General features: G+C 43.4%; 2 protein-coding genes and 1 long non-coding RNA gene across 5 annotated transcripts; all 3 read right to left on the reverse strand.

Moving 5' to 3' along the window:
• Positions 1 to 1,309: 1,309 nt before the first annotated feature.
• LOC113029590 (ribonuclease inhibitor-like) lies at positions 1,310 to 14,460 on the reverse strand. 3 transcript variants are annotated; one of them, XM_026180557.1, is made up of 6 exons: positions 14,394 to 14,460; positions 10,186 to 10,366; positions 4,091 to 4,264; positions 3,197 to 3,373; positions 2,344 to 2,511; positions 1,310 to 1,524 (listed from the first exon to the last, which is right to left on the reverse strand). In XM_026180557.1, exons 2-6 carry the CDS (start codon positions 10,305 to 10,307, stop codon positions 1,338 to 1,340), a joined length of 828 nt encoding a protein of 275 aa, XP_026036342.1. In that variant the 5' UTR covers positions 10,308 to 10,366; positions 14,394 to 14,460; the 3' UTR covers positions 1,310 to 1,337. The 3 variants fall into 3 exon arrangements, with proteins under 3 accessions (XP_026036342.1, XP_026036343.1, XP_026036344.1); XM_026180558.1 differs by having other exon boundaries at positions 10,186 to 10,369; positions 14,394 to 14,450; XM_026180559.1 differs by lacking the exon at positions 14,394 to 14,460 and adding an exon at positions 12,822 to 12,845.
• Positions 14,461 to 15,486: 1,026 nt separating this feature from the next.
• Positions 15,487 to 19,605, reverse strand: LOC113028844 (ZP domain-containing protein-like). The gene is made up of 11 exons (XM_026179283.1): positions 19,410 to 19,605; positions 19,142 to 19,366; positions 18,657 to 18,798; positions 18,389 to 18,532; positions 18,244 to 18,306; positions 17,948 to 18,006; positions 17,428 to 17,618; positions 16,941 to 17,341; positions 16,568 to 16,667; positions 16,189 to 16,384; positions 15,487 to 16,096 (listed from the first exon to the last, which is right to left on the reverse strand). The coding sequence occupies exons 1-11, from the start codon at positions 19,603 to 19,605 to the stop codon at positions 15,960 to 15,962; spliced, it is 1,854 nt and encodes a 617-aa protein (XP_026035068.1). The 3' UTR covers positions 15,487 to 15,959.
• A 37-nt stretch (positions 19,606 to 19,642) lies between these two features.
• LOC113029603 (uncharacterized) lies at positions 19,643 to 20,648 on the reverse strand. The gene is made up of 3 exons (XR_003273445.1): positions 20,563 to 20,648; positions 19,852 to 19,990; positions 19,643 to 19,772 (listed from the first exon to the last, which is right to left on the reverse strand). It is a non-coding gene; the product is annotated as an uncharacterized LOC113029603 (long non-coding RNA).
• Positions 20,649 to 24,451: the final 3,803 nt, after the last annotated feature.

The raw sequence follows: 24,451 nt of genomic DNA on the forward strand, positions 1-24,451 counted from the left end.
TTTTCCCAACAATCCGGTGCAACGTGTCAGTCCAGATACACTGATGATCCTGTCAGATCCAGAGGGACACACAGGGCTGATGCTGGACTCTACATTGTGTCTGACAGTGGAGCTGTTCTCAGAGCAGTTCACTCTGCAGCACTGACAGTCATCTGCACTTCATTCCTCTGTCAGTCACTGCTGGATGAAGCTCTCCTCTCCACCTCCCAGTAACATGGCCCAGTCAGAGCGTCTCTACACACAAGCTGCTGCTGCTTCAACCTCTCTGGATCATCAGGACACAGCTGCTCCTCTCTCAGCACACACACCGTCCTGTTTACCATCATCACCACCTGCAGAGAGAAGGAGGAAGAGCAGAGGAGATAAACGAGTGTTTCCAGAGACTGTAAGCTCTCATGAAGCTCACACACCTGCAGTCTTTTATCATTAATTCTGTCTTTGATTTCAATCCAGCTCACAGTAGAAATAAACTGCTGAGAGACCTGAACGATTTCATGCTGTTCCACTAAACCACAGAGTTGTTGAAGAACATCCATTTTTTTTTCTTTCTCTTTTTTTTTGCCTGTCCCGTTTGGCTCTTTTGCATCAGAATTGTTGTCTAAAGGCAAAGAAAGATGCCCAACGGATTTACTTTACCAAATTGACCATCCCAGCCTTGCCGTAATGGTCCATTTGATTCACCTTTTATTGTTTATTTTATTTTCACTTACTGAATACGGGACAGACTTGACTGGGGGAAAGAAGGGGAGAAAGAGAGAGGGAAAGAGAAACAGCTGAGAAGAGGGACGGGGGAGAAGGGCAAAAGACAAAAACCAACAGAATGGGCAGAGAAAAAAAATGCATATATCAATCACCTGGATCACCTGCTGAGAAAGAAAAAAGAAAGCAAGCAGAAGAGAACAAGAGTAATAGAATAAACAACATCACAATGATATATGGGAATATGACAGTAAATACTAAATGTTAAACATTATTGTGCAGCACATAAGATCAACAGAACACAGTGTGCTTTGAGGTAGGAGCCAAAAAGGGTGTAGTTTGTGGGTGTGATCACCCGTGTGTACACCTGTGAGCATGGACGCGCTTGTTTTTTGTTTTTTAAAAGGTTCCTTCATGTAATGATCTGCTAGAGGGTGTGACTAATAAATACAGAGGACACTGAACATGTCAGCTTCTGATTGGCTGTTATCAATTTCTCTGTCCAATCCCGAAGCCTGTCACCGTTCTCCTCTCACAGCTTCACTGAGAAGCTGCAGCTTTACAGGAAACACTGGATCTTTGTTTCATACTGACTGTGTTTAGTACAATACTGCTGACAGCACCACCCACTCACTCCATCACTCTACTGACCTCAGTTTCTCCAGTCTGCAGTCTGGACTCTCCACCAGCTCGAACAGCCGCTTCATGTCCGATTCCTGCAGATCGTTTCCCCGTAAGATCAGCTCTCTCATAGCAGAAGAGTTGGACTTCAGCGCTGCTGCCAGATAATCACAGCTGATCTCTGACAAACCACAGCCCTCCAATCTGTATAAAGAATGAAAGTCCAACAAGACAGACTAAGTGTTGGACATGTGTTGTGGCTCCATTAGGGGAGCTTCTAAATGTGATGTGATGGCCCCTCTGGGTCTGTCAGGTCACAGGACTGAAGAGAGCTCAAACTGGGCACACAGTTGTTCCAGTCTGGACCAAAGACTCTATACTGGGACTGAGGGACTGCTTTGACTGCTCCCACTGGGACTTTTTAAAGGCTCATGTTCTCACTTAGATCATCCACACTTCAGTCAAAGGTTTGGACACACCTTCTCATTTATTGCTTGGGACCATCAATTGTGTTGTGCAGAAGTCAGGTTGGTACATAGCTGTTAGCCCTATTTGACAACTGTTAGAATTCATATTAGAACCAATCAGCTAAGTAAAAATAAAACAACAGTCCATCATTTCTTTAAGGAAAATCACTAAAACTTTGAATGTGTCCCCAAGTGCAGTCACAAAAACCATCAACCATTAAATCACAAGGTGTGTCGTGTATTTCTACTTCTTTCTGGGGAAAATGGGGATTACATTGAAAACAGGAATTATTTTCCACAATAACCAGCCTTGGATTAGTAAATCACTGAAACATGTCCATGAGGGAGGGGACACAAACATGTTTCCGAAGAAAACAAGCGTATCAGGATGGACGAGTTAAATTTACTGTGTATTATCCAGAAATGAGAACGTTGCTCTGCTACAGTCATTGGCCTAATCCTCACTGCACATCATTTTATTAAAAGCTTTCTGTTTACTGTCAGCACAGCTTTTACATCATATTCATATCACTACAAGAACAACATGGTGACTGACCTCAAAGACTCCAGCTTACAGTCTGGCCTCTCTAGGAAACCACACAGCTTTCTCACTCCTGAATCCTGTAGACTGTTCCAGCTCAGACCCAGATCTTTAAGATGGGAGGGGTTGGACTTCAGAGCGATGGCGAGAGAACTGATATCTGACAAACTGCAGTCATCCAATCTGAATGAAGAATAAAAGATGCAGGTTTATTAGACAGTGTTTTTGCCTGAAATCATTCAGTGTTTCATAATCTGTTCAGAGCTGAAGACGGTCGTTACGATGTCGATTCAATATGAGCCCAAAATAAAACTGATAAATAAAAGGCCTCCATCTTTCTACGTCATGAGCCTGGGTCTTCGACCCAGTGTTTCGTTCTGGACTCATTCTATGTCTCATGTGGAATTTTATGTTCAAGCTCTCTATTATTTAGTCTTGAGTTCAGCATGGTTCTGGCTCTCGTCCCCAGAGTGGAAGTCAGTCATGACCCCGTCTCTCTGTGTCCTGTCTCCGTGTTCCCTGTTTAGTTCTGTACAGTTTACAAGTCTTGGTCCCGGTCTCAGTGTTTGTTGCTTCCTTTTTTACTTTGTGTATCTTGTCAGTAAACGTATGAAAATACTTTTAAAAGTCCAACATTTATGGTTCATGCACTCCAAAGACGACCAGTGGGTGGGACTGGAGTCTTTGCCAGGCTGATTCTGGCCCCTGGGCCTTATGTTTAACACCCCTGGTTTAAACCTTAGAATAAAACAAACTTTAACATGAAGATCCTCATTGTGGATCAGTATAATATCAGCTTTACGTCTTCATTGTCAGGACAACTTTCACATCATATTCATGTCAGAACAAATCAAGCACGATGACTTACATCAGCGTCTCCAGTATACACAGTGAACCCTGCAGAAAACCACACAGCTGCTTCAATCCTGAATCCTGCAGGTTCATGTTGTGACTCAGGTCCAGATGTTTAAGGTGGGATGGGTTGGACTTCAGAGCTGAACCCATATCAGATACCCTGATATCTGACAACCAGCAGCGCTCCAATCTAAATAAAAAATAAAAATGGAGATAAAGTCATAATTGTGAACACATCAGTTCTTCTCTGTGTGCTGAGCTGTCAGACTTAGTGGAGTGGATTCAGGACACAGACACCCTCTGTGCTTTTACTTTTTTTTTTTTTACTCTTATTTGTGTTTATACACCACTCTACATTTAATCAAGTTATTATTGATGGCTTTGTCTTTGGTCGTTTCTTCCTCCCCTCCCCTCTTCCTCCCCAGGTGTTGATAGCCCAGATCTTGTTCTTCCCATTCAGCGGACTCCTCAGGACTTGCCTGACCCTTTGCAGATATTTGGTGGTCAAATTCTCTGGATTATTTGGAAAGATCATTTTATTCATGTGGTCATTTTATAATAATTTAAATGTTGTTTGACAAACTCAGGACAAGCATTTATTACTGCTTTACACAGACTTTACAGAGTACAGTGGCGTTGTCTTTCCTCGTCATGAATAATCATCAAGAGTTTATGTAATACCAGTGAGGCTTCACCTGACTCCTGTGTGTTTTAGAAAATATTTGAACATTTCAATAATTCCTTTCAGTTACATCCGATGATGTGCTTGATGTTGCTCTATGTGTACCTCTGACATGTTAACCATTTACCAGAGGAGGTCATATCAGAGACGTCTCCTCCAGAAAGTATCAAACACCACAGATCTGAAATATAGAAAAACAACAACAGCTGCTGTCAGTGAACCCACCTCAGAGTCTCCAGCTGACAGTTTGGACTCTCCAGTCCAGCACACAGAAGCTTCACTGCTGAATCCTGCAGTTTGTTCAGACTCATGTCCAGCTCTGTCAGATGGGAGGGGTTGGACATCAGAGCTGAGGCCACAACTTCACAGTCAGTATCTGAGAGCCCACAACCGATCAGTCTGTGATCAGAGAAAATATGAAAGGTTTCAAGAAAGTTACATGAAAAAAGCATTTTCTTCATTTTTCTTTACAAGAGAGATTCAATTTTTTTTTTTACATTTTATTGACCCAATATGCAGACATTTTTGATCTATCAGCCCCAAAATTATAGATCTTTGTTTATTTTGATTGTTAAAAAAAAAAAGAAAAGAAAACGAACTGCAACTTTTTTTTTGTTTAATTTATGTTTCATAATTTCTGAGCTAATCAACCATTGCCACAGATTTTACATAAAAATGCCTTTATTTAAAGAACAAAAACACATATTTAATTAAGGTATGTGACATATGAAGCTAAAATTAACAGCAATCGTTATATACTGTACATTCAAACTTTGGCCCATAACATTTTTTGATGATGATGGAGCAGAAATTATTCTAAAAATGTAATAATTTGGGAGCCACCCAGGTCTTGAAAATGAAAAATAGTGTTACACACTACAGCATCAGATTTTACTCGACATGGGTTTGAGGAATTGTTCAGTGAGCATAAATCCAGAAGCTTTCGGTGAAGTTCCAGTGTGAGGCTGACGCACGGATACATTAATGTGACATCACTTACAGTTTTAGGGAGGACTCACAGCGGCGTGTTAGTTCATGCTTTAAAGTCAGTGATGTCCCCGAATTCAAAGAAAAAAAGCAGTGTTTTTAGCAGTTTATGAAAGATCGACAAACTCTAACATAACGTGATCCAAATCATCCATGAAGTGAATTTAATCAGCTACATCTGACATCTGTGGTCATGAAGTCATTTGAGCGCCTAGTTCTCTCCCATCTCAAGACCCTCACGGCCCCCCTCCTGGACCCCCTGCAGTTTGCATACAGAGCCAACAGGTCTGTAGACGACGCCATCAACATGGCCCTACACTTCATCCTGCAGCATCTGGACTCCCCAGGAACCTATGCCAGGATCCTGTTTGTGGACTTCAGCTCTGCCTTCAACACCATCCTTCCAGACCATCTCCGAGGCAAGCTTTCCCAGATGAATGTGCCTGATCCCATCTGCCGGTGGATCACTGACTTCCTGACGGACAGGAAGCAGCATGTGAGGCTGGGAAAGAATGTCTCGGACTCCCGGACCATCAGCACCGGCTCCCCTCAGGGCTGTGTTCTTTCTCCTCTGCTCTTCTCCCTGTACACCAACTGCTGCACCTCCACCCACCAGTCTGTCAAGCTAATCAAGTTTGCAGATGACACCACCGTTATTGGACTCATCTCTGACGGGGATGAGTCTGCCTACAGGAGGGAGGTTGAACGTCTGGTGTCCTGGTGCAGCCACAACAACCTGGTGCTGAATGCCCAGAAGACAGTGGAGATTATTGTGGACTTCAGGAAGCACACAGCTCCACTCCCCCCCATCATCCTGACTGACACCCCCATCACCTCTGTGGACTCGTTCCGGTTCCTGGGTACCACGATCACTCAGGACCTGAAGTGGGAGCCCACCATCACCTCCGTCATCAAGAAAGCCCAGCAGAGGATGTACTTCCTGAGGCAGCTGAAGAAATTCAACCTGCCAACACGGACGATGATGCAGTTCTACACTGCAATCATCGAGTCCATCCTCACCTCCTCCATCACCGTGTGGTACGCTGGAGCCACTATCAGGGGCAAACAGAGACTGCAGCGTGTTGTGTGCTCTGCTGAGAAGGTGATTGGCTGCAGACTCCCATCTCTGCAGGACCTGTACACCTCCAGGACACTGGGGCGTGCAGCTCGGATCTCAGCTGACCCTTCTCACCCTGGACACAGTCTGTTTGACCTGCTCCCCTCAGGCAGGAGGCTCCGGTCCATTCACACCAGAACCTCTCGCCATAAGAACAGTTTCTTCCCCTCTGCTGTTGGACACATGAACAATAACCATATGACTGTACCCGCCACTAACACATGACCCTACGCTGTGTTCACTGCATCATTCCATGTTTGGCACTGATCACCACCTGCACTCATGTATATATCTTTCTACGTAGCACTCTTAATTCTTATTCTCATGTATATATCTCATGTATATCTCATGCACATATCTTTCTACGTAGCACTTTTAATTCTTATTCCTGCTTTTATTTTTTCATGTCTATTTAAGTGCTATTTACAGTGGGGCAAAAAAGTATTTAGTCAGCCACCGATTGTGCAAGTTCCCCCACTTAAAATGATGACAGAGGTCAGTAATTTGCACCAGAGGTACACTTCAACTGTGAGAGACAGAATGTGAAAAAAAAATCCATGAATTCACATGGTAGGATTTGTAAAGAATTTATTCGTAAATCAGGGTGGAAAATAAGTATTTGGTCACCTCAAACAAGGAAAATCTCTGGCTCTCACAGACCTGTAACGTCTTCTGCAAGAAGCTTTCTGTTCCCCCACTCGTTACCTGTATGAATGGCACCTGTTTGGAACTCATCATCTGTATAAAAGACACCTGTCCACAGCCTCAAACAGTCAGACTCCAAACTCCGCCATGGCCAAGACCAAAGAGCTTTCGAAGGACACCAGGAAAAGTATTGTAGACCTGCACCAGACTGGGAAGAGTGAATCTACAATAGGCAAGCAGCTTGGTGTGAAAAAATCAACTGTGGGAGCAATCATCAGAAAATGGAAGACATACAAGACCACTGATAATCTCCCTCGATCTGGGGCTCCACGCAAGATCTCATCCCGTGGGGTCAAAATGATCATGAGAACGGTGAGCAAAGATCCCAGAACCACACGGGGGGACCTGGTGAATGACCTGCACAGAGCTGGGACCAAAGTAACAAAGGTCACCATCAGTAACACACTACAACGGCAGGGAATCAAATCCCGCAGTGCCAGACGTGTTCCGCTGCTGAAGCCAGTGCATGTCCAGGCCCGTCTGAAGTTTGCCAGAGAGCACATGGATGATACAGCAGAGGATTGGGAGAATGTCATGTGGTCAGATGAAACCAAAGTAGAACTTTTTGGTATAAACTCAACTCGTCGTGTTTGGAGGAAGAAGAATACTGAGTTGCATCCCAAGAACACCATACCTACTGTGAAGCATGGGGGTGGAAACATCATGCTATGGGGCTGTTTTTCTGCCAAGGGGACAGGACGACTGATCTGTGTTAAGGACAGAATGAATGGGGCCATGTATCGTGAGATTTTGAGCCAAAACCTCCTTCCATCAGTGAGAACTTTGAAGATGAAACGAGGCTGGGTCTTCCAACATGACAATGATCCAAAACACACCGCCCAGGCAACAAAGGAGTGGCTCCGTAAGAAGCATTTGAAAGTCCTGGAGTGGCCTAGCCAGTCTCCAGACCTCAACCCCATAGAAAATCTGTGGCGGGAGTTGAAAGTCCATGTTGCTCGGCGACAGCCCCAAAACATCACTGCTCTCGAGAAGATCTGCATGGAGGAATGGGCCAAAATACCAGCTACTGTGTGTGCAAACCTGGTAAAGACCTATAGTAAACTTTGACCTCTGTTATTGCCAACAAAGGTTATGTTACAAAGTATTGAGTTGTATTTTTGTTATTGACCAAATACTTATTTTCACTTGCATATTCATGTTTGCACTGATCACACCCACTCATGTATATATCATGTATATTCTTTCTACGTAGCACTTTTAATTCTTATTTCCTACTTTATTTTTCATGTCTATTTAAGTGCTATTTATGACACTATGTTTGCACTGAAGCACCGCAGCAATTTCCTAATGTTGTAAACCTGCTCAACATTTGGCAATAAACCCCTTTCTGATTCTGATTCTACAGTCTGTAGTACCAGTCTGTACCACAAGGTGGAGAAGAGAGTCTAGAGTTTTTTTTGGCTGGGGCAGTTCATGGAGCTCTCTACACTCTCTGTGACACCACCTGTGAGACTCAAATAAAATAAGCCAAAAGGTGAAGGCAGCTGCTCTACACCTCTGTACAAACGCAGTAGCTGTGTTACATTCATGTATGATTAAACCAGTCAACTGATTTTCCTTTTTTCTTCGAATCATTAAAATCTTCAAACAACCAGAGCAATAAAAACGGGTGATAACCAGAGGAGCTCTGTGCAGTCCTGGTCACAATGACTTATGAGTGTGGATTCATTTTATATTACCCCCTTCCCAACCCCCTGACTGTGGTTCAGGGGGTTGGGAAGCTCATCTTGTAACTGGAAGGTTGCCAGTTCGATCCCCAGCTCTGTCTGTCCCTGGGCAAGACACTTTACCCTACCGCCTGCTGGTGTTGGCCAGAGGGGCCGATGGCGCGATATGGCAGCCTCGTTTCTATCAGCCTGTCCCAGGGCAGCTGTGGCTGCCTCCACCAGTGTGTGAATGAAGGAATAGTGGAATTGTAAAGCGCTTTGAGTCTCTAGAAAAGTGCTATGTAAATGCAATCCATTATTAATATACACAAACTACACCTTTCTTGGCTGCTACCTCAAAGTGTCTGTGAAGGTTCTCAGTCATCCAGGTCATCGTAGTCAAAGGAGCTTGCAAAGAAAAGCGTCTGGACTTCTTTAAGTTACTTGAAGACGTTTCACCTCTCATCCGAGAAGCTTCTTCAGTTCTAAGGTCAAATGGTGGAGAGTCCCAGATATAAACCTAGTGGGAGTTTCCCCCCACAGAGGGACAAAAGGACCCCCTGATGATCCTCTAATCGCCTGAGCCAAGGTGGGAAACTGGGTGTGGGTTCCAATCAGCCAGAGTTTCGGGTGTGTTCATTGTGAAACCTGGCCCCACCTTATCATGCGCATTCCTGAGGTCAGATGGCCCAGGATGTGAGTGGGCGTTAAGGCGTCTGGGAGGGATCTCAAAACTGGATTATAGATGGCAGAGAGTTGGTGTCGTAAACCCCGCCTCTGTTCAAAGATGGTCGCTCACAGTGGACATAGATGGCTTCTTTCACTCCTCTTTCAAACCATCTGTCCTCTCTGTCCAAAATGTGAACATTGGCATCCTCGAAAGAGTGACCTTTGACCTTTAGATGCAGATGGACTGCTGAGTCTTGTCCTGTGGAGGTGGCTCTTCTGTGTTGTGCCATGCGCTTGTGAAGTGGCTGTTTGGTCTCTCCAATGTAGAGGTCTGGGCATTCCTCGCTGCACTGTACAGCATACACCACATTGTTAAGTCTGTGTTTTGGCGTTTTGTCTTTCGGGTGAACCAGTTTGTGTCTGAGCGTGTTGCTGGGTCTGAAATGCACCGGGATGTCATGCTTGGAGAAAACTCTCCTGAGTTTCTCTGATACACCGGCTACATAGGGGATGACAATGTTGTTGCGTCTGTCCTTCTTATCCTCCCTCGCTGGTGTCTGGTCTTCTTTTCTGTGCCTCTTTGCTGACTTTAAGAACGCCCTTTTAGGATAGCCGCACGTTTTGAGTGCTTCCTTTACATGTGTGTGTTCCTTCTTTTTCCCTTCAGGCTTAGAGGGAACATGTTCTGCCCGGTGGTGTAGCGCAGCGCAGTTTCCTGGACTGCGCTGTGCACATTGAAGAGAACGGCAACCTCAACATCGAAGTTTACCGGAAGCCCACACATACGGACCAGTACCTCCTCTTTGACTCCCATCACCCTCTGGAACACAAACTTGGAGTAATCAGGACCCTACACCACCGGGCAGAACATGTTTTTTTCTCTCCCTCTCTTTCTTTCATTTTGTCTCCCTGTCCTATCCCCCAGTCATGTCTGTCCCGTCTGTAATGACCAAAAAATCAAATCAAATAAATACATAATAATAATAATGGTCAATCAAATGGACCCATATGGCAAGGCCATGATGATCTACTTGGTAAAATAAATCCACTTGGCATCTTTCTTGGCCTTCAGACACCAATTCTGACGGCTAAAGATCCAAACGGGACAGACAAAAAAAAAGAAAAAAAGAAACTGAAACTACTAAGGTGAATACTGTTAGCACATCTGGACCCACCGAGCCTTTTTGCAGCTCTTCACAAGTGCAATCACTCTGTGTCGTCCCTGCTCTGCTATGTTGTAGTCCTCGATGTCAAACTCATCCACGATCTCCTCCGCCTCGTCCATCATGTAGTCCATAGTTCTGCCGTTGAGAAGCACTGACGGCTTCAGCCTCAGGGATGATGTTCAGCTTTAATCTGCTGAACAGGAACAGCAAAAGATCAAAGGGAAGCACTTTCACCAGATGAACACACGAGACTCACGATTCATTTAAAGGATTTTCTGTGTGACGTCTTAATCTTCACAGAGTTGTCTTCGGAGTTATGGAGGACCAGAATGTTCAACACAGCCAAGCTCTTTTTGTGTTAGCTAAACAAAACCTAAAACCCCAAGTGCACTCACATGAGCGTCATGTCACAGGTCATGTGACTCTTCTTCTGTGACCCCTGTGAGATCTGCTTGCTCCAGTCAGAGAGATTATCAGACAGTAATAAAATGGTGATAAAAATCTATTAAAAACTATAAAATATAACCGCAAAATCCAAATCTGCACATACTACGAGATTAATGCTGCAGGAAATTGTGCAAATTGCCGGTTATTTCTAAGGAGATGGCTGCACAACTTTAAAGTGGCTCCATTTAAGCATTACAGCTTCCTGTCCCACGGCACACTGACGCTGTGTCCATGTAGGATGGAGGTGACTTCTACAGGGACAAACACACAGCTCCATCCTAGAGTGAACACAGACAAGTCTGAGAAGAAAACAGCAGCTTCAGCTTCGACCTGACACATTTTACATCCCAGTTTGATTTTCTTTAGAAACGTCTCGAGATTATTCACCAAACTGTTTGTTAGAGCACAGAGGAAGTCCTGGATTTAAACAGTAACAAGAGCCCAATATATCCCTGAGGATTAAATTACAGACAGCTGTGTTAACAGCAGAGCTCCAACACTATCAGAAACTTCTGCTTTTTAATTTATCAAGAATGTTCACATGACAAACAACAGACTCATTACACTGGGGAGAAATCACGTCTGTAAGCTAATAAGCTGCTGTCAGTTCAAAGGGAAATTTATGAAGACAAAGTCACAACTATCTGAACATTTTTTAAAATACTCCAATTATTGCATAATAAATGAATTATTAAGAGACTTAAAGCCTTAATAATGAATTTATTAATAACCTCAGACCATTTTAAAAAAGGACTCAATTTAAAAACTTGTTCCTCCAAATAAAGTCTGAAACCCGTCTGTTTGTGCAGGGTGGAAGGAGGACACTGTGGGCGCGCTGCAGCCAAACTACACACACCTGCAGATGGACTACAAACAGGTCATTCTGCATTACTGAGGCTGTAATGAAGTGACATGAGATCAGGTCCTCATATTTCCTCACAGACAGACCGAACGGATGCAAACTGAACTGTGTGAGCTGAGTTTTTATATTCAAATCAGCTTCACACAAAGAAACAAGCTGATTAGAAACAGTTTTTGTTCAGTGTTCAGCTGCAGCTTTAACAGCCTGTGGAACATATCAGCTTTGGCATGATGAAAACTGGCTGTTAACGTGACCTGTGTCAGGTATCATTGATGTTGACGCTTCATCAGTCAAACAATCTGGATCCTTCAGACCAAAGAAACAATGAAATGTGGGAGAGAAAAACAGGAAGAAACATCCACCAGGACCAGGCTCAGGGAGGCAGTTATTGGCTGGTTCTGAGGGATTTTCTAAACGCGCAAATCAGTCCGTGCATGATTGCATCGTCCCGCCCATCAAAAAGTCACCTGCGCGAATAGATCACCTGTCGTCGGTTTCTGGACTGAGTAACGTCGCCCAACCGTAGTCTGTATACTAGTTTAAAAGTCTTTCTAAAAGTGCAGTGTTGTTGTCCTTCCTGCTCCTGTCAAAGACGACATGTTTCATGTCAAAGACACTTTCAAACTGCAGGATTTATCGAAGTAGGGTTGCCAACTCCCTGAAAAATAAATAAGGGACACCTCGTGGCCAGGGCCGGGCGACCCAGTTGTCTTCACCCTTCCCAGTGTGGTAGCTCTTTTTTGTGTGTAAAATTATTTTTTAACCATTTGACTTGAATTTGATTTAAGCAGATGCATATTCTTTGTGATATGACCGTATGGGAAACAAATGATCATTTAGCCGTTTATTTTTAGCTCAAAATGACAACATTAACACAGTAAAACAGGTCTCTTTCTTAAACAGAAGCCTGTCATGCTTAACTTTTGAGAATATAAGTAAATCTTTCTTTAAAAGAACTCTGTCCTGCTTAACTTAAAATTATATAAATTAATAGAAAACAATAGAACAAAAATATTCTTGTAACTGTGCACATTTAGTGCATTTAGTACAATTGGCTCCAGTTGAGGTATTATTTCAGCTTTTCTAATGCTAATCAGCTGCTCCTGTTTGTAAACCCGCTTGTTCACATGATTACGCATCTTAACTCATCATCATTATTCATCTATGTATTACTTTTATGTATTAGTCATCTATTTGTTGTAATCATCTATCCTTGCAGTTGTTTATTACACAAAATAAATTATCACACTTCTGGCCACATAGCGCTGATATTCACCGCACATGCCCATATTAACCTTAACCAGAGGGTTTAAACAACAAACCAGTGTTTACATACCATATCTGCTTCTGCCGTGACCTGGTGGACAACAAATTGGTTAAGGGTTCCCCGAGCTTTCACGCCCCTCATGTTCTTCATGTGCCCACCACTAGAAGCATGCCTATGGAAAAAGTGCGCCGGCACACAGTGCAGTGCGCTTTATAGGTGTTATCGTGCACTTTCCCAGCCAGGTGTTTCCCTTTTCCCAGTCCTCCTATTTTTCTTTCTCTGAGGGGAACAAACATTGCTGCTCTAATGCTGGGCTCACACTGTGCGATTTTAGGCCCATTTTGAGCCGATTTTTGAGTCGTGCGACCGTTTTGGTGATCAGCCCGATTTTGGCCTTCATCGTGCGTCGTGTAGTATACGTGGGGTAACGAGAAGCGATTAATACCTCACGACCAGCTCCCGATCATCAATCGCTCGTGACGTGTCACCACAGCCGCTCACACTGCTCATGCGCAAACACGTAAACGTCGGTGAAAAAGACGGAGCAGCACGGCTGTGCAGCGTGTGATCTGGACACAAGCGATGGAGGCACAACTTGTAGAACTTTGGAAAGCTCATCCGAGCCTTTTCGATGTGGCCTCACAAAATTATCACGACCACAACAACCGTGAAAACAGTTGGATTTACACTGCTGCTCATTCACAGCTGCCTGATCATGTTTTTATTTAGCAATTTAGCAAAGTTGATGGTGGTGGTGTGTGTCTGTGTGAGTGAAAGACAGAGAGAGCGAGCGACAGACTTTCTGTTATAACCTTCATGTTATGGAGGCACAGTGTGAGCACTCAGGTCGCATCAGAGCATCGGGCGGTATAGTGTGAGACCTGCATCGTGACCTACCAACTTCTAACCCCTGCGAGTCAATCGTACAGTTTGAGCAGGAGCTGAATAACGTGACTGAAAAAATCGCACAGTGTTTGCCCAGCTTTAGGTGTACTGTCGTCCGAGACTTGCACCGCAGTGTCGGCGTTTGTTTCCCTGTTGGCCATGCTTCTTGTTGTGGTCATCTGTTGTCTTCCGGTATTTTCTCTGTAAGCGACCTTTCCTCGACCAATGAGATGAGCGGTAATCTGAATTGTCATAAGTGTGCTGTCAGCTCATTGGTCACAAAGCAGGAGAGGGGCTGGGAATTATGTTTTCAAACAAAGCGTTAAATCCATTAACATTTATAGACTACTTTTGATTCTCACTGTATTACGGGACAAAGTGCGTCCCTTATCAGCTCAATACGGGACTTGTACTTGTGTTTCTAAATACGGGACGATTCCGTCTTTTAAGGGACGGTTGGCAACCCTAGCCGGACACTGTTAGTGGTTCAGGATGAGGGACACACCTGACACATGTTCACACGTTACAGCCAACGTGTTATTCACAGCGGTTCCGTTAAACGCACATTTAACAGCAGCGCCTACAGCGTCGCATGGATGACGAACCCGGAAGTGAAACAGCGCAGACAGTTTTCTTTGAGCTGGCTTTGAGTCACTGATCACAGAGTTCACCGTGACGGTCCTTCTCCCCTCTGCAGTCCACAGACACGCACACACTCCGACAGCAAAGCTACAACCACGCTGTGCCAACACTCACCCGCCTCCACCTCCAGCGCACCACCAACTCTGCTCCTTCCGCCTTCCTGTGCTTGTGTAATCACGTGATCAGAATCGCCCCTCCCTTCTCCAAACTCAGTAAATCAGGAGTGTGTGTCTGTGTGTGTGTGTCACTGATATTCAGCGTGTACAGTTTATGAAAACAGTCGCTTGGGTTATTGAACGATCTGCACGGACAGCAGCTGTTCAGGAGTCACGCGGGGCGGGAGACACTGTGACGTTTCACAGGTGAGCTCTTCACCTGCAGGTCTTTGTCTGGAGCGAGCTTTCTGTGTGGCTCCTTCTTCCCGCTGCTCCCCGAGACTAACGGCTGTTCCAATTCATTTTCATCTCAGTTCTTCAGTTTTGTTTTGTTTTAAATGTCATTCAAAATTTGAAGATTAGGATTGTGAGCTTTTCCTCGGTTGAACAAGGACAAATCCAAGAAATAAAAAATGTTCCTGAAGAAAACTGAACGTTTGATGGCAAATATGAGGAGAGAACCTCTCAAAACACAGAAAGTTAAAGGTTGAAATCGATTTCCAGAATAAAGATGAAGGTGGTGTCTGACCGATGTGCGCTGAGGTTCAGGAACAACGCTGACATTAACCAGGCACAATAAATGTTTCAGTTGGTTGTCATTCAGCACATTTATGTTTTACATCATTCAGTGAAATACTCTCTTTTTTCTTCAGGCCGACTGCACGCCTGCGACAGCATGATGACGGCACGCTGCACGATTTAAGTTTGGCTGTTTCCTTCATAAATACCAGCAGGACTCAAATAGAAATGTGTTTTATTTGAACGCAACCTTCAACTTTTTGTTTTTATTGCACGCAGAAAATTGTAGTTTTCTCTGCAGCAGCCCATTGATTTCATAAATGCAGCACACTATACTTTTTAACACACATGTAGTGTTTTCCTCATTTTACATGTCAGGGCGGGAGCCACAAAAAACGGCTTCTTGAGCATTTCAGGTTGCCTGGTAACCAGCTGATGAAGAGTACTGATTAGAATTTAACTTTATTGCCGATTCACGTGTGAACATGCAGGCTAATGAAATGCAGTAGAGCAGAGAATGAAAGAAAAGCACTAACACGTGAGAGCGCCTTTAATGATTTTTATTGAAGAAAAGTTCATAATAACCGCTTTAATGTTGGTGTCAAATTTATTCAAATGTGCATAGAAATGATTATAGAGGAGCACAGGTTAATTCACGCTTTCTGTGAATCACACTCTAACATATAAAAAGAAAAGCTGCTGTAAAGCTGCACGACTGAACAACAATCCAAAGATTCATCTTTCAAAGTCTGTTTTATGTCTGTTTTCTCTTAAAGCTGGCAAACACAAACACAGCTGTAACAGCTGGGACTGTGCCCTACATCATAAAGCTAATTGAGGTGACTGTTGTTGTGAGTTCACGCTACACAAATGAAGCTGAATTATAAAGAATTAAATTCATGATTGATTTAAACATGAGCAGATACACAAACACCGAAACTCTGACAGCAAAATGAGGTTCATTGAAAAGTAATGCAGGAACTGGTATTCTGATTACACTGCTGTCTTAATTTTCACTCGAGGCCAAACGCTGGTATTTGACCTTTGACATTTTGGCCCTGTACAGGAGCACTCCACAGATCATGGCAACAGCAGCAAGAAGACATCCAGCGATGAAGACCAGGTTCAGGTTCAGGTTGTTCCCTGAAGACCACAATAGAACCTCAGCATTGTTCACACTTTAGTGAAAGTCAAACAAAGAAGCTAATGTTAAGAAGCACTTTGTGTTTCCATACCTGCACTCATGCTGATGTCTGCTGACCTCTTCAAGCGCAGAGGACCCTGGGAAACGAAGTGCGCTGCAGTCTGGATGGCAGAGTCCCTCTTTCGGCGGTGGGAGTGGTGGTGATTGTTTGAGTTGATGCATCCCTGTGAGCACCTGCTGTTGGGATTCCCTGCTTCACACATCATTACTGAACAGCTGATGTATACCTGAGTGAAACAGGACACACTGTCAGTATATCAGCAGACGTACAGTTGCCCCCTCTAGTGGAACAAGAGCAGAGCTGCAGTCAAACCTTTGCTTCTCCGTCCCAGACAAGGAGAAAACACAAATTGGGCATATTTATTAGTGCTTTTAGAAATTGTAGCTTCTAGATATCTACAGATCTTTACCTGATCGTGCAAACCGATGAACTTGAAGGCCTCGATGCAGAATCTAAACTGTCTCTTGTTGTCGGTCTCATGGATCATCACAGTTGGGTCCACGGGGCACCTAATCAGAGCCGAGCACAAAGACGACACAGCTGCTGTAACTCCATGTCTTACAATCAAAGCTGCTACAGAAGCAGAGACATCACAGGGTTTCTACAGCATTTCAGAATCAAAGAAAAGAGAAAACTTTGGTAAAACTCTGGGTTTCCTTCTTTTCTTTTATATATTGATCCAATGGTGGGTTTTTGTATCAAACTTGGCCAAATGATCAAATGTTGAGGTAACTGATGTGCCCTAAATAATATACACTTCACTTTCTTCAGCACATGCGTACCCGTCTTCAATGATGGAGTAGGTTGGCTGGGAATTGGGGTTGTCGTACGGTGAGGCTCTGCAGGACTCCACAAACATCTCGGTGTCGTTGACTATGGAGGACGCATCTATCTCCATGTAAATCTTCTGCCCTACGTCGTACTCCAGAGGGTACGAACTGGGATCAATGATGCTTCTGAACTGGTTGTCGGGGTAAAACTCAAACTGGTAGGTGAACGTGCCGAAGCCTTTATCAAACACTTCCACAATCGTCCTGTGTGCTGTGAAGCCCAGTGACACGTTCCCCTTTTTGGGGTACTGACAGTAGAACTCTACTTCCAGGTTATGTTTCCTGGTGATCAGAGCTCCGCTGTCATCCACTGTGGTGATTTCATTCTTGAAAATGAGATGTTCCTCGTCCTCCTGCAGAGTCAAACATCACTCTGTCAGTCCTCGTTCTGATATCTAAACCAACAACAACAGAATAGATACAAAGGAGCTCTGGTTACCTCGATCTGAGTGCCACAAGCATTGAGAGGGATGACGCCGATGATGTGAGTGCTGTTGGAGTATCTCTCCAGGCTGCAGAGGGTGTTGCTGGGCTCACTGAGACGCAGGTGATCCTCACGGAGTCCACGGAGGGACGATTTCTCCACCTCTACTCTCATTTCAGACTCAGTGCAGATCACGTTGGTTTTAACTGAAACAAGTTAAAAACATATAAAATATGTTATGATGTAAAAAAACATACAGACTTAGAATTTACCTTATGATACCCATTCAAAGGACTCTTCATTAAGCTAAACCTAATGCAATCCAACACAACAGATTTAAAGATTTACAATTTCAGTTTATTTTAATGTTGCCAGAAATATGTCAAAATCCTCCAACTCCAATTGTCAAAAAGTTATAAAACTATAAAACGAATTCAGTGAAGAAAATAGAAAATATGTCACATATTTGAACACACACAGCACCTTATAAAATAAAATGCACACATTTTGGTATCAAAGACAACTTTAGACTCACTTTCCTCTGTTCCAACTTTCAAGATGACACACCTCATCTCGGACTGATAGACGCCGGACCTGAAGAGACAGAACGATGATAAGTTGACTTAATGTGTGACTTAAATAATTTTCCTTTTTATTATTTCTTCAAATACTCTTGAAATTGTAAAGCTTAAGGTCAAATGAGGAGAGCTTCATTTTATAATTTGTTCATAGTGGCATTATTTATTCCAAAAGCACATTTATTTAAACTTCTCACACCTAGGCAGAAAATCCATTTTTTTAAAGCACTAAAAACAACAAAAAGTCACTTACTGTGAAGTCGGGGTGCCGTGGTTATGAGAGTGGGTATTGCCTGGAAAACTGGTCACTGCTGACCTGAAAAACCCACAAAGAGTCCAATCATGACTTTGCTCTCCCAAACTATTTCTGTGTTTAAAGGAATGAAACCGAGGCTAACCCTGTCGCCGATTCAACAGCAAAGCACACTGGGAAATAATCTCCCAGATCGCTGGAGAACGGCGTCCACCGAAGCACAAACTCATTATGTGTGGTTCTGTGCTTGGTCATATTCATTGGCCCGCTCATGATGATATCTTGTATTCTGTAAGAAAACCACAGAAGGAAACAAGGATTAGCTCATTAATGCTGAGCTGAGCTTTCCTGCTGAAGTGATAATAATGTTTCGCTGCCATCAGGCCTCCTTAATCAAGCTTTGTCTCACTCACGCTGCATATGAAGCCTGTGCTTTGATTCTGATCTCCACCTCTTTGTTGACCTCTGCATGAATGCGCTGTCCGTGTGCAGGTGTTGGGTGCACAAACTGGGGCAAGTATAGTCCCTCCTGGCATGAAGGAGCAGGTGGATCCACTGGAGTACAGTTAGAGTAGTAACAAATAAGCATCCATTACCAAACAGGAAGGAGCAGCTGTCTGCATAGCAAAAGTTTAAGGCTTTAAACAAACACGTGAAGTGGAGTTTGGTTCTTGGGCTGCTGAAGAATTCAGTGCAAACAGGTAAAATGAATATTAAGTTTTTAAGATAAACTGTGGGTCACATGAGTAAATAGGTCTGCTGCAATCAGCTGTTTCTACCACAGTTGCCACTGTCTTCATGTGCAGAGTCATGAAAGCAGCAACATGCTGAGAACGGAGCACAGCGGAGTGTGCTGCATCATCACATCATCAAACACTGAGACAACAATGGGCCTTACCAAGGAAAGAGAACTGCAACGGTAGTTTACTGAGGGGAGGAGAGGTCGCCTGCAGCGGTCTGCCCGTAGTCCACCACCATGGTGTGGTAGTGCGGGCTGTTGTAGTTGTAGTGTGCGCAGCTGTAGTTGTAGTGGGTGCGGCTGTAGTTGTTGTGGGTACGGCTGTAGTTGTAGTAGGAACGGCTGTAGTTGTAGTAGGAACGGCTGTAGTTGTTGTGGGTGCAGCTGTAGTTGTAGTGGGGGCTGTTGTAGTTGTAGTGGGAGCGGCTGTTGTAGTTGTAGTGGGTGCAGCTGTAGTTGTAGTAGGAGCGGCTGTAGTTGTTGTGGGTGCGGCTGTAGTTGTAGTAGGAGCGGCTGTAGTTGTAGTGGGTGCAGCTGTAGTTGTAGTAGGAGCGGCTGTAGTTGTCCACCACCACCATGATGTGGTAGTGGGGGCTGCTGTCGTTGACCCCCACCACCACCATGGTGCAGCTGTAGTTGTAGTAGGAGCAGACAGAGGAGACCTGGAGGACTGGGATCCATCGGAGTATCTCAGACTGATGTGTCCTTGTGGGAAATCCTCCACCACCAACTCAAATGCATTCACCCTGGGGTCAGCATTAGTGTATTGGTAATGTAACGTGCAGGAGTCCTGACAGTGGGACATTTTGGAGTTAAAAGGGAAAAACCACAAGTGAGTTATTGTACAGTGCATTAGAACATCAGCTAACCTGGTGTAAGTGGAAGCCTGAATGTTGGGTGCAGCCGTAGCACTCTGCACTTCCTGGATTTCCATATCTGCATCTGACTTTGTCTCCATCAGGATCAAAGGACATCAGCTTGTATGTCCGTGGGCAGTTTTCAGGAACTCTTCAATAAACACATTAGCAAAGTCTCTCTCAGTGTCTCACACAGTAACATGAGTCAAGCACTGGCATGATTATCTTGTATTATCTTGTAAAACTGATCAAGAAGGTAGAAAGAAAAATATGTAGACAATAGAATGAAAACTAAAATTAATTTGTCTGCTAGTTGATAAAAAACAAGAACTTCTTGTTTTCCTTTTTCAGAGAAGCAGGTTTTACCACATGATGACATTTTCAAATTCTGCTGTTCAGAGGCTCATAGTTTAATTGGAGATAAATTATCTGAATTTCAGGAGCTGGACCTCGCCTCCAAACACACCCCTTCCAGTTCTAATGCATGTTTGTTTTTGTGCCCCACCCTACCTCTCCTTTTTTAATTCTTTCAATTCTTTCCATTCTTCACTTCTGCTTAGTACACGGGGATCTGCCAGGCCTGGTAGCCGCCACCAGTCCCCTTCGAGGCCTTCCCCAAACCGCAGCTCAGCTCATGTTTTCGCCTTTATCTACTAAAAATGCTGTCAAATCTGAAATGAGGACGTGGGCCCAGTGAGAGAAATCAAACTTCAGGAAGCTTACCTGAGGAAAGGTAGGATGGCAACTTCTGGTGCTCTGTTTGGTTTTCCAGTGTCGGATCTTTCTCCCAAATCCACAAGAGTGTTCAAGTACCAATCATAATTGTTGTCACGTCTGTATATCCAGCAGCAGCTCACTGCCCTGGTTTGTTTGGAAATAACAAAGTCATCCACCCACCAAGCTCTTGTGTTATCATAATATCAGACAGATTTAATGACTGTGGTGGCTTTAGATGAATAATAATTAATAAAAATTAATAACCAATAATTACACACAATGAAGCACATCAACAGTATCTTCATACTTTAAATGAAAAATGCTCACCGCATTTCAAAAGGTCTGTTGCTCTGGACGACCCGCGTGGTGACGGTTTCAGTTTCACACCATTGTCTGTTATAGAGTGGAGCACTGGTGCTGCTGTCCAGTGTGCCTCTCTGACTTGTGGAGGTGTAGCCACAGTATCCACTGGAACAATACCAGTAGAGGGAGTAGTAACATCCATCATAGGTGTCCCTGTCCCGAATTTGAACCTATAGCAAATATCATATAATCAACTCAGTCAGATTCTCACCAGTTATTTCAGTTTTACTCCACGTTATCAGTATGAAGAAGGTTCTGTATCTGTGTTTGATCATGTGATCACAATTTTAACACAATCAATAACAAATGTAGGTCATGGAAGCCACGTCTGCAGCCATTGATTAGTCAAGGCACTCTGGATTTAGAGGTGAAGAAAGTGAAACACAATAATAATCATCTTCATCTTCATCATAATTATTATTATTATTGTGTTTTTCATAATATTTTCATTGATGAACATTTATTAGTTGTTCTCAATAGTTTAAAAAAATAAAGTTTAGTATTTGTTTAAACTTTAATAAAAGACAAAGTGTTTAAAAATGCATGCATAAGTTAAGAAGCAAAAATTAAGGAATTCAAGGAAAAGGCTGAAAAGTGAAAGTTTATTCTATCAGAATAATCAGACCTGCCACAGTCGGGACAACAGCTTCACTTATTATCTGTCATTAACATTAAGTACAGTTAAACGTTGTGTATCTCACATTAAAAGAGCCATCAGGGTTTCTTCCTTTGTAGGTGTAGGTCGTGGTTCCCCCAAAGTAATGAGAAGCAGACACCAGTGAGACCAGGAGCAGCTGAAGCAGGAGCATCAGTGTGGACGCCATGATCCTCCAAACCCAACTCTGTCTCCAGAGATGCTGCTCACATCCACCTGCAGCATCTTTATATACGAAGCAGGGCACAGTCCTGCCAAGTCTAGTGGCATGCACGCTATGTGAGAGAACAATAGGAGCTGCAAAACTGGTCTGAGCAGGAAAACACACCTGTTTAAAAAAATATATATACTGTAAATGAGTAAATGAAACCTAACTTATCTGATTCCTGGCACACAGACCGTGTTATTGTTATCCTGTAAACACAGGGTTACGCCTGAAAACCAGTTTAATCCACGTGATAGTTTCTACTTTGATTCTTTTAAAGACAGTTTTAAAATCTGACAGTACTTCAATTCAATTCAATTCAATTTTATTTATATAGCGCCAAATCACAACAAAAGTCGCCTCATAGATACAGAGAAAAACCCAACAATCATATGACCCCCTATGAGCAGCACTTTGGCGACAGTGGGAAGGAAAAACTCCCTTTTAACAGGAAGAAACCTCCGGCAGAACCAGGCTCAGGGAGGGGCGGGGCCATCTGCTGCGACCGGTTGGGGTGAGAGAAGGAAGACAGGATAAAGACATGCTGTGGAAGAGAGACAGAGGTTAATAACAGATATGAATCAATGCAGAGAGGTCTGTTAACACATAGTGAGTGAGAAAGGTGACTGGAAAGGAAAAACTCAATGCATCATGGGAATCCACGGCAGCCTACGTCTATTGCAGCATAACTAAGGGAGGATTCAGGGTCACCTGGTCCAGCCCTAACTATATGTTTTAGCAAAAAGGAAAGTTTGAAGCCTAATCTTAAAAGTAGAGATAGTGTCTGTCTCCTGAATCCAAACTGGAAGCTGGTTCCACAGAAGAGGGGCCTGAAAACTGAAGGCTCTGCCTCCCATTCTACTTTTAAATACTCTAGGAACAACAAGTAGGCCTGCAGAGCGAGAGCCAAGTGCTCTAATAGGGTGATATGGTACAGGAGAAATCTGCTCTCTCTTTCTAGTCCCTGTCAGGACTCTTGCTGCAGCATTTTGGATTAGCTGAAGGCTTTTCAGCGAGTTTTTAGGACTTCCTGATAATAATGAATTACAGTCGTCCAGCCTGGAAGTAATAAATGCATGAACTAGTTTTTCAGCGTCACTCTGAGACAGGATATTTCTAACTTTAGAGATGTTGCACAAATGGAAGAAAACAGTCTTACATATTTGTTTAATATGTGCGTTGAAGGACATGTCCTGGTCAAAAATGACTCCAAGGTTCCTCACAGTGTTACTGGAGGCCAAGGTAATGCCATCCAGAGTAAGAATCTGGTTAGATACCATATTTCTAGGCTTTTCAGGGCCGAGTACAATAACCTCAGTTTTATCTGAATTAAGAAGCAGAAAGTTAGCGGCCATCCAGGTCTTTATGTCTTTAAGACATTCCTGCAGTTTAACTCATTGGTGTGTGTTATCTGGCTTCATGGACAGATAGAGCTGGGTGTCATCAGCATAGCAGTGAAAGTGTATGCTATGTCTTCTAATGATGCTGCCTAAGGGAAGCATGTATAATGTAAACAGAATTGGTCCTAGCACTGAACCCTGTGGAACTCCATAATTAACCTCAGTGTGTGAAGAGGACTCTCCATTTACATGTACACATTGGAGTCTATTAGATAGATATGATACAAACCACTGCAGTGCAGTACCTGTAATACCTACAGCATGTTCTAATCGCTCTAATAGGATATTATGGTCGACAGTATCGAACGCTGCACTAAGGTCTAGCAGGACAAGCACAGAGATGAGTCCACTGTCAGAGGCCATAAGAAGATCATTTGTAACCTTCACTAAAGCTGTTTCTGTGCTGTGATGAGCTCTGAAACCTGACTGAAACTCTTCAAATAAACCTCTGCAGATGATCTGTTAGCTGTTTGACAACTACTCTTTCAAGGATGTTTGATATAAAGGAAGGTTGGAGATTGGCCTATAATTAGCTAAGACTGCTGGGTCTAGAGATGCTTTTTGAGTAAAGGTTTAACTACAGCCAGCTTGAAGGCCTGTGGTACATAGCCGATCATTAGAGATAGGTTGATCATATTTAAGATCGAAGCATTAATTAATGGCAGGACTTCTTTGAGCAGTTTTGTAGGAATGGGGTCTAAAAGACACGTTGATGGTTTGGAGGAAGTAATTATTGAAGTTAACTCAGAAAGATCAATTGGAGAAAAAGAGTCTAACTTAACATCAATGGTACTAAGAGTAGCTGTAGATAATATTACATCTGTGGGATGATTATTGGTATTTTTTTCTCTAATGATAAAAATTTTATTTCTGAAGAAGTTCATGAAGTCATTACTAGTTAACGTTAAAGGGATTGTTGGCTCAAAAGAGCTCTGACTGTTTGTCAGCCTGGCTACAGTGCTGAAGAGAAACCTGGGTTGTTCTTATTTTCTTCAATCAGTGATGAATAGTAAGATGTTCTGGCTTTGCGGAGGGCTTTCTTATAAAGCAGCAAACTATTTCTCCAGGCTAAATGATGATCCTCTAAATTTGTGACACGCCATTTCCTCTCCAGCTTACGAGTCATCTGCTTTAGGCTACGTGTTTGAGAATTATACCACGGAGTCAGGTACTTCTGATTAGAGACCTTAGTTTTCACAGGAGCTACAGTATCCAGAGTCGTACGTAGTGAGGAGGTGAAATTATTAACAAGATGATCGACCTCTGTTGTGG

Source organism: Astatotilapia calliptera, chromosome 9, assembly GCF_900246225.1.
Source record: "Astatotilapia calliptera chromosome 9, fAstCal1.2, whole genome shotgun sequence".
In the NCBI taxonomy this organism is placed as follows: Eukaryota; Metazoa; Chordata; class Actinopteri; order Cichliformes; family Cichlidae; genus Astatotilapia; species Astatotilapia calliptera.

Bases quoted from the DNA above. Each gene is read 5' to 3' on its own strand.
- LOC113029590 (XM_026180557.1), bottom strand. From the start codon at position 10,307: ATGGACTACATGATGGACGAGGCGGAGGAGATCGTGGATGAGTTTGAC. The intron at 4,265-10,185 runs GTGGGTCCAGAT...CTCTGATCACAG, and splicing joins AAGAGCTGCAAAAAGGCTCG to ACTGATCGGTTGTGGGCTCT. The intron at 2,512-3,196 runs GTAAGTCATCGT...TTCTTCATTCAG, and splicing joins TGTATACTGGAGACGCTGAT to ATTGGATGACTGCAGTTTGT.
- LOC113028844 (XM_026179283.1), bottom strand. From the start codon at position 19,605: ATGGTGGTGGTGGGGGTCAACGACAGCAGCCCCCACTACCACATCATG. The intron at 18,799-19,141 runs GTAAGGCCCATT...ACTGTACTCCAG, and splicing joins GTTGCAGTTCTCTTTCCTTG to TGGATCCACCTGCTCCTTCA. The intron at 18,307-18,388 runs GTTAGCCTCGGT...TGGGTTTTTCAG, and splicing joins GCTGTTGAATCGGCGACAGG to GTCAGCAGTGACCAGTTTTC.